The following is an 11,595-nucleotide window of genomic DNA, read 5'->3' as shown; positions in this document are numbered from 1 at the left end:
TATTGAAAGGTTCAAGTAATTTCAGAGTGAAGTTGAAGATCGTCGTGACAAGAGGATAAAATGTCTGTGATATGATCATGGAGATGAGTATCTGAGTTACGAGTTTGGCACACAATTAAGACATTGTGGAAAGTGTTTCACAATTAATACCGCCTGGAACACCATAGTGTGATGGTGTGTCCGAACATCATAACTGCACCCTATTGGATATGGTGCATACCATGATGTCTCTTATCGAATTACCACTATCGTTTATGGGTTAGGCATTAGAGATAACCGCATTCACTTTAAAAGGGGCACCACGCAATTCGGTTGAGACGACACCGTTTAGAGAAACCTAAGTTGTTGTTTCTTAGAAGTTTGGGGCTGCAACGCTTATGTGAAAAAGTTTCAGGCTGATAAGCTCGAACCCAAAGCGGATAAATGCATCTTCATAGAATACCCAAAACAGTTGGGTATACCTCCTATTTCAGATCTGGAAGCAAAAGTAATTGCTTCTAGAAACGAGTCCTTTCTCGAGGAAAAGTTTCTCTCGAAAGAATTGAGTGGGAGGATGGTGGAGACTTGATAAGGTTATTGAACCGTCACTTCAACTAGTGTGTAGCAGGGCACAGGAAGTTGTTCCTGTGGCACCTACACCAGTTGAAGTGGAAGCTTATGATAGTGATCATGAAACTTCGGATCAAGTCACTACCAAACCTCGTAGGACGACGAGGATGCGTGCTACTTCAGAGTGGTATGTGATCCTGTCTAAGATATCATGTTGTTGGACAATAATGAACCTACGAGCTATGGAGAAGCGATGGTGGGCCCATATTCCGACAAATGGTTAGAAGCCATGAAATCCGAGATAAATGGATCTTTGAGAGGAAGACGGACGTGGACGGTAATGTTACCGTCTATGAAGCTCGACTTGTGGCAAAGAGTATTTCCACAAGTTCAAGGAGTTGACTACGATGAGATTTTCTCATCCGTAGCGATGCTTAAGTCCGTCGGAATCATGTTAGCATTAGCTGCATTTATGAAATCTGGCAGATGGATGTCAAAAACAAGTTTCCTTACCAGTTTTCGTAAGGAAAGGTTGTATGTGATACAATCAGAAAGGTTTTGTCGATCCTAAGGATGCTAAAAGGTATGCTAGCTCCAGCGATCCTTCCATGGACTAGAGCAAGCATCTCGGAGTCAGAATATACGCTTTGATGGAGTGATCAAAGTTTTTGGGTTTATACAAAGTTTGTTAGAAACTTGTATTTACAATAAAGTGAGTGGGAGCGCTACAACATTTCTGATAAGTATATGTGAATGACATATTGTTGATCCGAAATGATGTAAAATTTCTGGAAAGCATAAAGGGTGTTTGAAAGGAGTTTTTCAAAGGAAGACCTGGATAAAGCTGCTTACATATTGGGCATCAAGATCTATAGAGATAGATCAAGACGCCTGATGATACTTTCAAAGAACGCACACCTTGACATGATTTTGAAAGAGTTCAAATCAGATCAGCAAAGAAGGAGTTCTTGGCTGTGTTACAAGGTGTGAGTATTGAGTAAGACTCAAGACCTGACCACAGCAGAAGAGAGAGAAAGGATGAAGGTCGTCCCCTATGCTTTAGACGTAGGCTCTATAGTATGTTATGCTGTGTACCGCACATGTAGTGTGCCTTGCCATGAGTTGGTCAAGGGGGTACAATAGTGATCCGGGAAAGGATCACATGACAGCGGTCGAACTTATCCTTAGTACCTAGTGGACTAAGGAATTTTCTCGATTATGGAGGTGAAAAGGAGTTCGTCGTAAAGGGTTATGTCGATGCGAACTTTGACACTAGTCCGGATGGCTCTGAGTAGTAAACCGGATTCGTATAGTAGAGCAGTTATTTGAAATGGCTCCAAATAGCGTGTGGTAGCATCCACAAGATGACATAGATATTCGTAAAGCACACACGGATCTGAAAGGTTCAGACCCGTTGACTAATAACCTCTTTCACAAGCATAACATGATCAAACCAGAACTCATTGAGTGTTAATCACATAGTGATGTGAACTAGATTGCTGACTCTAGTAAACTCTTTGGATGTTAGTCACATGGTGATGTGACCTGTGAGTGTTAATCACATGGTGATGTGGACTAGATTATTGACTCTAGTGCAAGTGGGAGACTGTTGGAAATATGCCCTAGAGGCAATAATAAATTGGTTATTATTATATTTCCCTGTTCACGATAATCGTTTATTATCCATGCTAGAATTGTATTGATAGGAAACTCAGATACATGTGTGGATACATAGACAACGCCATGTCCCTAGTAAGCCTCTAGTTGACTAGCTCGTTGATCAATAGATGGTTACGGTTTCCTGACCATGGACATTGGATGTCGTTGATAACGGGATCACATCATTAGGAGAATGATGTGATGGACAAGACCCAATCCTAAGCCTAGCACAAGATCGTGTAGTTCGTTTGCTCAGAGCTTTTCTAATGTCAAGTATCAGTTCCTTAGACCATGAGATTGTGCAACTCCCGGATACCGTAGGAATGCTTTGGGTGTACCAAATGTCACAACGTAACTGGGTGGCTATAAAGGTACACTACAGGTATCTCCGAAAGTGTCTGTTGGGTTGGCACGAATCGAGACTGGGATTTGTCACTCCGTGTAAACGGAGAGGTATCTCTGGGCCCACTCGGCAGGACATCATCATAATGTGCACAATGTGACCAAGGAGTTGATCACGGGATGATGTGTTACGGAACGAGTAAAGAGACTTGCCGGTAACGAGATTGAACAAGGTATCGGGATACCGACGATCGAATCTCGGGCAAGTAACATACCGATAGACAAAGGGAATTGTATATGGGATTGATTGAATCCTCGACATCGTGGTTCATCCGATGAGATCATCGTGGAACATGTAGGAGCCAACATGGGTATCCAGATCCCGCTGTTGGTTATTGACCGGAGAACGTCTCGGTCATGTCTGCATGGTTCCCGAACCCGTAGGGTCTACACACTTAAGGTTCGGTGACGCTAGGGTTATAGAGATATTAGTATGTGGTAACCCGAAAGTTGTTCGGAGTCCCGGATGAGATCCCGGACGTCACGAGGAGTTCCGGAATGGTCCGGAGGTAAAGATTTATATATGGGAAGTCTTATTTTGGTCACCGGAAAAGTTTCGCACTTTATTGGTATTGTACCGGGAGTGCCGAAAGGGGTCCGGGGGTCCACCAAGGGGGTCCACCAGCCCCGGGGGCCACATGGGCTGTAGGGGGTGCGCCTTGGCCTATATGGGCCAAGGGCACCAGCCCCAAGAGGCCCATGCGCCAAGAGATAAGAAAAAAAGGGAGAGTCCTAAAGGGGGAAGGCACCTCCGAGGTGCCTTGGGGAGGAAGGACTCCTCCCTGGCCGCACCCTTCCTTGGAGGAAGGGCCAAGGCTGCGCCCCCCCCTCTCCCTTGGCCCTATATATAGTGGGGGGGAGGGAGGGCAGCAAAACCTAAGCCCTGGCGCCTCCCTCTCCCTCCCGTGACACATCTCCCTCCTCCCGCAGCGCTTGGCGAAGCCCTGTTGGAATCCCGCTAGTTCCACCACCACGCCGTCGTGCTGCTGGATCTCCATCAACCTCTCCTCCCCCCTTGCTGGATCAAGAAGGAGGAGACGTCGCTGCCCCGTACGTGTGTTGAACGCGGAGGTGCCGTCCGTTCGGCGCTAGGATCATCGGTGATTTGGATCACGACGAGTACGACTCCATCAACCCCGTTCTCTTGAACGCTTCCGCTCGCGATCTACAAGGGTATGTAGATGCACTCCTTCCCTCTCATTGCTAGTAAACTCCATAGATTGATCTTGGTGATGCGTAGAAAATTTTGAATTTCTGCTACGTTCCCCAACAGCCATACGTCGGACGTCACGGGTGTGCTCCCTCGCGAGCCAGACGACTGCCTTCTGGCTCATGAGCCACTCAAACTCCTCAAGCCTAATGCGGTGCACCACCGCATTTTTCCAGCGCTGACGACGGGCGTCTGTCTCCACCAAGGTGTAGGAGTGGCGGATGATGACGCGGAGGATCTCCTCATCATCGCTAGTGGGCGGAAGCGGCTCCGTCGTGGGTCTGTAGGATCCATAGCCGGAGCGTCTCGAGGCACCTGTGCCGCTCTCTGCCTTTCACGGCGATATGCATGCACCTCGGACTCTAGTAGTCGTGGCCATAGGCTCGGCGGTGCGGGCATGAGCACCCAACGCCGCCCGGGAGGAGTAGGAGCTGGAGGTTCGGGCGACACCGGTCGTCCCTACCACTTGATCCAGGAAGGTGCGGAGTTGCAGCTGCCTCTCCGGGCCACGAGGGACCCTGTGGAGGAGGAGCTCCTGCCCCTATCCATCGGCGAGATGAGGGCAATGCGTAGTGCGTGCTCCTTGTCATCCGGCATGGATGAGCTGGAGTCCTCCTTGACGAGCTCCGGCTAGTCGATGGAGTCGGATTCGCTGCTAGATTCGTTGCGACCATGATGAAGGGGAGGGTAGAAGAAGGGGAGGAAACGAGCAGTGGAGTAAGGTATGAACAGGGTTTGATCCGAGTGGGATATTTGTGGGGACAGGGGTGGGAATAGTATAGGCCAGCGTGGACCGGTCTGACGTGGCGGTAACGTCCGGACGCATCCGGTCCGTCCTAGATATGGGTTGGGTACGGGAAGGACATGTGAGCTCTGATTGTGAATGCTCATAGCGGAGAAATAATGGATTGGATTTTTGCGAGAAAATCCTTCAAACAAAGTATAGGCCATTGTGACTTGGAGATCCACGGTTGGTGAGAACCAACCTTACGAAAGATTTGTTACAGACTGAGGTGGGAATCGAGGGTTGGTTGAGTTTAAATCACGAGGCTTTACATTAGCAGACTGGATTGAAATCGAGGGAGCAAGTTAATCTGCAAGCTTCTTCCGTGGCTTGAAAGTCGTAATGTATCATTTTTGGTTGACGAGTGTGCTCTATACCTCACTATAAGTCAGGCCAGGACGGGCCTAATAAAACCCATAGAAGAAAACCCCCAGCCATCAGGCCTAGATTTCAGGCCTAGGCCCGGTCCATCAGAGGAGAAGCCTGCCGGGCATCGGGCCAGGCCTCTTCCCTAAAATGCAAATATGCCAGACAAGCCCATCGGACCGGCCTTTGGGCTCAAAACTTAGGCCCAGGGCCGGCCCATGGACAAGACCAGGCCAGGTCAGGTCGGGCTTTTCCGGGTCGGGCCAGACGGGCGGGGTGTGCTCCGAGCCTGCTGTCTCCCCTCGCGACGTTCGTTCGACTGTTGTTGCTCTTTCGTCTGACGGGCTCTATCTCCGCGCGCGCGCACCTCCACCACACAACGTCTTCACGGTAAACACAAATGACGGCGCTCGCGACCATCCTCTGCGGCGGCGCCGTCGCCGGCCACCAGCGGTCACGCCGCCGCGCAGCCCCATCGCTCCATGTCAGAGGCGGCTCCGCCTCGGACGCCGCCCACCTTGTCTGCGGTAGGAAGCTCCGCCCGGCGCTGTTCCCCGCTTCCTCCTTCGGCACCCTGCCCCTGTCTTCTCCGGGGAGTAGGAAGCTCCTCCGGACGTCGGCTTCCGCGGCCGCCCCCTCATCCGACTCCCAGGGGTTAGTGTCTCTTGGCTCTTGCCTTCCCGCAGCCCCCACTGCATTACGGAGTGAATCCCACATTTTATCCATTAGTTCTGCCGTTGTAACAGCCTTTACTTCATTTAAAAAAATCTTCCATAGTAATTTTGTTATTTTTCCCAAACTGAAGAGCTCGATCTACTTCTTAGGACAACTGACAGCTGACTGGGCACACAGTTCAGATGCTTGTTCGCTAGGGAAACACCAAACAATGAATAATTATTTCAAAATTCTAGTCAAATTGTACTCCATCTTTCTAATTAAGGGATACAAGATGAAGTTGGACCCCTACACTTAAATCATGCTTTGCTCTGAATATTGTAATAACACTAATTAGCTAACCAATGCTCATAATTTAATTTCCTCTGATAGCGTTCTATTTGGATGCCAATGCTACAATGTTATATCTATTATGTTCTCGACTTACTGAGTGAAAATACTTTGCCCTACCGAAATTCATGAATTTTTTGGGATGTGATTTCACATGCATACTTTAGTTGGTCTAAATATGTATAGTATTCGCGAGCATGCTCTCAACATAGGAGAAAGTGTGCATTACTACTAATGGTATGTGGCCCTAAGAGCTGAGGTTATTCATTTCTATCCACTTGGATTCCACGTTTGTTCAAAGTACAGGGAGCCATGCATGTTAAGTAGATAATACGTGCTCACGGCAAGTTAGGATGGTAGAGTCTTCAATAGTTTCCTACCTACATGCGCATGTGTGTCACGTGTGGTCATGCTTGTCAGCTGTGTGCTTGTGCCTGTACACTCACAGTCTCGTTAGTTTCAATAGTGAGAGAGCGTATTATTTTGTGATTAAGTATTTTTTTTCTTAACAAATCTCAAAGTGTGCATCTATGTTGTACTTGTTGTTTTCTCAAAAATTAAAAATCTCAGAGTGTAGAATTTAACACAAACCTTTATGAGAGCTTTGAGATTAGTCTTGTTACCCCAACACGACTTGTTGTGTCACCCTAACACAACTTATTCTTGTCACTTACAGGCAAGCAAAGCCCATTGGGTTTTTAGAGAGGTACCCGGCTCTTGTCACTGGTTTCTTCTTCTTCATGTGGTATGCTCACTCACCTCACCTGCGGGTCATATATCATAGTATAAATGTAAACCACAGATCTCTAATGATTGCTATTTTGATATAATTTGTAGGTATTTTTTGAATGTGATATTTAACATCCTCAACAAGAAGATCTTTGATTACTTCCCCTATCCATAGTATGTGTCCGAATTCTCTTTTATGCTGTGATCAGTTCTTTTCATCATCTAAGACTTTTACCTATTCACGTAGCTTTGTGTCGGTGACCCATCTTTCGGTTGGAGTCTTGTACTGCCTTATCAGCTGGAGCACCGGTCTCCTAAAGCGTGCGGTATTTCTCACCACAACCCTGACTCATGGTTCGTTAATTTAGTCACAATTAGTGATCAGCGTTTCACAAAATATAATTTTGAAAACATGAATCATTGGGTCATTGATGTCTTTAGCCGTTTATATGTTTATTTTCTGAAGTACTTAACATAATTACTTATAATACTTTATTGGTACCATAATCCTTATGGTTGGCAAACGATGCTGGTTTTCAATGGATATATACACAATTGAAACAGCCGAATCAACTCAAACTTTTACAGAAATCACTCGAACTGCAACATTTTTTTTCTGTGTCTTTACCTGTTTGCAATCAACTTATGATCCATTCTCCTTGATCTCTTACACTACAGTGCTATAGAGTACGTTTCTGAAATTTTCAGGAATTTATAAATGATGACATGGGCTTCTAAGAATCACACTGAACTATGCATAAAATGTAAATTTAGTTCTTCGTTGAGAGTTTTTTCTATATTTCTGTGAATCATCAAGTGTTTCTTGTCCATGTTCTTTTTATGTTAATTAATGTCATTATTTCTGGAGGAAGTAGTAAACCCAATACTGTTGTACTCTTGTAGCCGATGAATTCAACGCTTTTGAAGCTGCTGCTGCCAGTTGCAATTTGCCATGCCATCGGTCATGTAACGAGCACTGTGTCTTTTGCTGCTGTATCGGTCTCATTTGCCCACACCATTAAAGGTGCTTCAACAATATTCTAATTTTGTTCTCCGTTTGTTGTGCTGACGTTTTTCCTTTTTTATATATGTTTTTAATCTTTTAAGGAAAATATTTGTAATATTTTAATAACAAATAAATACAATCCAGCTCTCGAGCCGTTCTTCAATGCGGCTGCTTCACAGTTTATTCTCGGGCAGCAAGTTCCCTTCACATTGTGGTTATCCCTGGCTCCAGTTGTGATAGGTAATTTCTGGTTATTGCATTTTTTGCTTGTGATGCTATCCGTATATAACTTGGGACTTTTTCTGCACAATATTTTCATCATCACTGTTATAATGGTTTAATATTCACATGAAGTTTTAGCTTCCCATTTTTTATGCTGTTTTATTCGGGACAAGAGGAAAATAGATGTTATAGAACACATAATTATACACGTGGTTGATGTGCAAGTGTTGTAGATTGTCCCTTCTGTTTTGGTGTGTGACGATGTATGGAGTTGCTTAGGTCATAAAGTGTGACTAGCAAGATTGCTAAGATGAGGACCGTAGGCACTAGGTGATAGTTTCTTTGTTGACACGATGATTGTAGAATCATGTTAGGATTACACCTCAAAAATCACGATTCTTATTATGAGATGTGGACCAGGATTAACTATTTTAAACTGAACAGGTGTATCAGTCGCATCTCTCACTGAACTCTCATTCAACTGGACTGGTTTCATCAATGCCATGATTTCTAATATCTCATTCACCTACCGTAGCATTTATTCAAAGAAAGCTATGGTTTGTGTCTTGCTTTAAGGTTTTGCACCCATTTTTCCTTCCTCTTGAAGAATTCGTATTTAACAACTTTTCTCATTATTTCTATTTGTCCCAGACTGACATGGATAGCACCAATCTGTATGCCTATATCTCTATAATTGCTCTCATCGTCTGCATTCCTCCAGCACTCATTGTAAGTTACATTTATCATTAAACTTTAGATAATATGACACTGCAACTAATGTCACAAGTTCCTGTTCTTGTCTGTGTGGACATGGCTGCATGCAGTTTGTATATGCAATTATGTATAACTAGATGATGCCCCATGCGATTGGTGCCGGCATGATAATCCCAAATATTCTGTATGAACAATCTAGCATCATGGTTAAGAGAACATATAGTGCATTTATAATTTTGATTATAACATGAGTATTGTTTCTGCAACACAAACAATGTGAGAATATGCAATGGAATAAAAAATTGCTTGTCCTGCAGCACCATGGCTTGTGACTGCGTGATTAACCTGATTCTTCGGTATAAATTCCTATTCACAAACTACTTTTACTGCCAATTCTGCATGTATAGACCATTGATTGTGATATATTTATTTATCAGTGTTAACTTGCAGATTGAAGGACCTCAACTAGTGCAGCATGGATTTAAAGATGCAATTGCCAAAGTTGGATTAACAAAGTTAGTTTCCAATATTTTCTTGGCGGGCTTGTTCTATCACCTTTATAACCAGGTATAGAGTTTCACGTCAAGATGATATTGATCAACTTCAGCCATGTCAACGGCAGTGTGACCCTGCATCTGGTGCACATGGACTTCTTTTAGTTGTTTCAAATACAGAAATAAAGCATGATATCGCCAGATATGCATTATACTTGTGCCATTCTGATGATAGTTTCGTCATTCTTTCATTTATCTGTTATAATTGGTCCTAAAAGAATTCTGGACATACAGGTTGCAACAAACACATTGCAGCGGGTGGCCCCTCTAACACATGCCGTCGGCAACGTGTTGAAACGTGTCTTTGTCATCGGCTTCTCAATCATCATTTTCGGTATCACTAAAATCTGTTGTTTCTTAAAGATCGATACATATGTCTGGCTCTTGTTCTTTTGTACTGGTGTACTCTTGTCACATAATACGTTTTGGAATGCTGGGCAGGCAACAAGATCACCACACAAACTGGAATTGGCACAGGCATTGCTATTTCTGGTGTTGCCCTATACTCAGTTATCAAGGCTAAGATTGAGGAGGAGAAAAAGGTATGTTAATCCTTACTAGATGTTCTAAATCAGAATAATTGGATTGTGTTGCATAATTCTACTATTCAATAGTACTTTCCTTTGCTAGCTGCCTACTAGCTTTGTTGTGGATAAAAGATTAATTAATATTCTTAGTGTTTGTGTCCTGCTCAGGAAGGCGTGGCGGCGGTGGCTCCCTGAAGATGGATAAGGTCCTCTCCGCCTAACCCCTGTCCCGGCGGTGCATCTAGCGTTATTAGAGGGCGTGTGGATGTGTGTCTTCGGCGGATCGAGTGGGATTCAGTCGGTATTGGTCTTTGATGGATCTCCGTTGATCCAATGTTCGTTCGTGTGTCTATAAGTTGTATCCTTCCAATATGGTTCTCTTCATCGTCGATGGTTGTTGTTCTAGTCCCTTGGTCCCGTGGGGTCTTAGCATAGCATGATGGCTTCCCGACTATATTTAGTACAACAAATTTTGCTTGGCCCGTTGTGGGAGGGGTGATGATGGCAGTGCGCCTTCGGCTTGCTCTAGTGCTTTAGTCGTCGCTAGGTTGTCTATGAAACTAGATGTATTTTCTTAATACTTTTAGTGTTCTTTGTATTGCCATGACAAATAATGCATAGGTCATTTTTTTTAATATCTTAGGGTAATTTAAGCCAGTCTTCTTGCAGCTCGGCCTAATATACGGCTGGAGAACTATTAAAAGACCAACCTCTTTGCCCTGGTCAAGTTTAATTTCCTACCCGGGGGTCCCAGCTAGTCCTATGTGGTGCCTACCTAGCAAATATCAAGGTCAAGCCAAGTGAACCCCAAGGAGAGTCGCCACCTGGGTCGCTCTCACGGCTTCTTCTTTTTTTTTTTTTGATCGGGTAAACATAGATTCCATTAACCACCTAGCACAAGTTTATCAAAAAAAACCACCTAGCACAACATACTTCCTGGTTACATCAGAGATTACAAAGTCTAGAACCGTACCATGCCACAACATATGAGCAGAAGGTTCCATAGCCGCACCTTAACCCGCTAATTTATGAGCAACACGATTACATTCGCGGACACAGCGCTCTCACGGCTTTGGAGACACCCAACCGCCAGCAACCTGGATCCTCTCCTTCCTCATTCCTCCTCACCATCACTGGCTAACTCTCTAAGCCTGCCCCTCCCCTTCTTCCCTAACCCTTCTCCTCCTGATCTGGCATCTGGTTTGTGATCTGCTAGCGCTAGCGCTACTCTTCAACGACAGTTTGGTCTGGCCGGCTTGCTGTGGGAACTCTAGATCAGGCATAGCTCCTCAGTGATATGATGCAGGGTTAAGTCCGTTCATGTCATATAGTCTATAGACTGGCCGTCTGGTCTGGGGGCACTGTGCCTGGCCAGTCTATATAGCTTGGCGGCTGCTAGTGCAGCGGTCGGGTCGTGGAAGTCATGCGACGGATCGGTAAAATACAACTACGGGCTCCTTTGATTCAAATAATTTTCATAGGAATTTTAGAAGATTATAATTCTTAGGATTTTTTCCTATGTTGGTTGTTTGGTTCATAGGATTTAATCCTATAAGAATTTTTTCTAGAAATTCTAGCATCCACTCAAACCTCTTTGAGGCCTTCTTTGGCTCAACGGATATAGAAATATCATAGGAATAGAAAACTTGTAGAAAATGAGATGTCATGTGTCTCATATCCTATGAGTAGGAATAGAAAAAGAGATGTCCTTTTGGTTCACATCATTCAAAATTTCCCATGAGTCTAGACTAATATTTATTTTCCTATAAAACATGAAGGATAGGAAGAATTGCTTCACAGAAACATGATTCTATTCCTACAGCTCTGAAGGATTTTTTTTCCTATAGTATTCCTACAAAACTCCTCCA

At 44.5% G+C, this 11,595-nt stretch overlaps 1 protein-coding gene across 2 annotated transcripts; it reads left to right on the top strand.

The window, feature by feature from the left end:
• Window positions 1–5,225: 5,225 nt before the first annotated feature.
• On the top strand, window positions 5,226–10,362 carry LOC109745506 (triose phosphate/phosphate translocator, chloroplastic). 2 transcript variants are annotated; one of them, XM_020304627.4, is made up of 12 exons: window positions 5,226–5,624; window positions 6,652–6,720; window positions 6,813–6,878; window positions 6,952–7,030; window positions 7,608–7,728; window positions 7,855–7,950; window positions 8,377–8,489; window positions 8,584–8,661; window positions 9,097–9,213; window positions 9,435–9,534; window positions 9,642–9,742; window positions 9,896–10,362. In XM_020304627.4, exons 1-12 carry the CDS (start codon window positions 5,371–5,373, stop codon window positions 9,920–9,922), a joined length of 1,221 nt encoding a protein of 406 aa, XP_020160216.1. In that variant the 5' UTR covers window positions 5,226–5,370; the 3' UTR covers window positions 9,923–10,362. The 2 variants fall into 2 exon arrangements, with proteins under 2 accessions (XP_020160216.1, XP_020160215.1); XM_020304626.4 differs by having other exon boundaries at window positions 5,250–5,624; window positions 9,878–10,362.
• Window positions 10,363–11,595: the final 1,233 nt, after the last annotated feature.

Source organism: Aegilops tauschii, chromosome 1 (assembly GCF_002575655.3).
Source record: "Aegilops tauschii subsp. strangulata cultivar AL8/78 chromosome 1, Aet v6.0, whole genome shotgun sequence".
NCBI lineage: Eukaryota > Viridiplantae > Streptophyta > Magnoliopsida > Poales > Poaceae > Aegilops > Aegilops tauschii.
Note: the sequence above shows the minus strand (reverse complement) of the source record. Positions and strands in the feature narration are given on the sequence as shown.

Excerpts from the sequence above, each read along its gene's own strand:
- LOC109745506 (XM_020304626.4), top strand. The coding sequence starts at position 5,371 with ATGACGGCGCTCGCGACCATCCTCTGCGGCGGCGCCGTCGCCGGCCAC. Across the intron at positions 7,031-7,607 it reads CCGGTCTCCTAAAGCGTGCG|CCGATGAATTCAACGCTTTT; the intron begins GTATTTCTCACC and ends GTACTCTTGTAG. Across the intron at positions 9,214-9,434 it reads TCTATCACCTTTATAACCAG|GTTGCAACAAACACATTGCA; the intron begins GTATAGAGTTTC and ends CTGGACATACAG.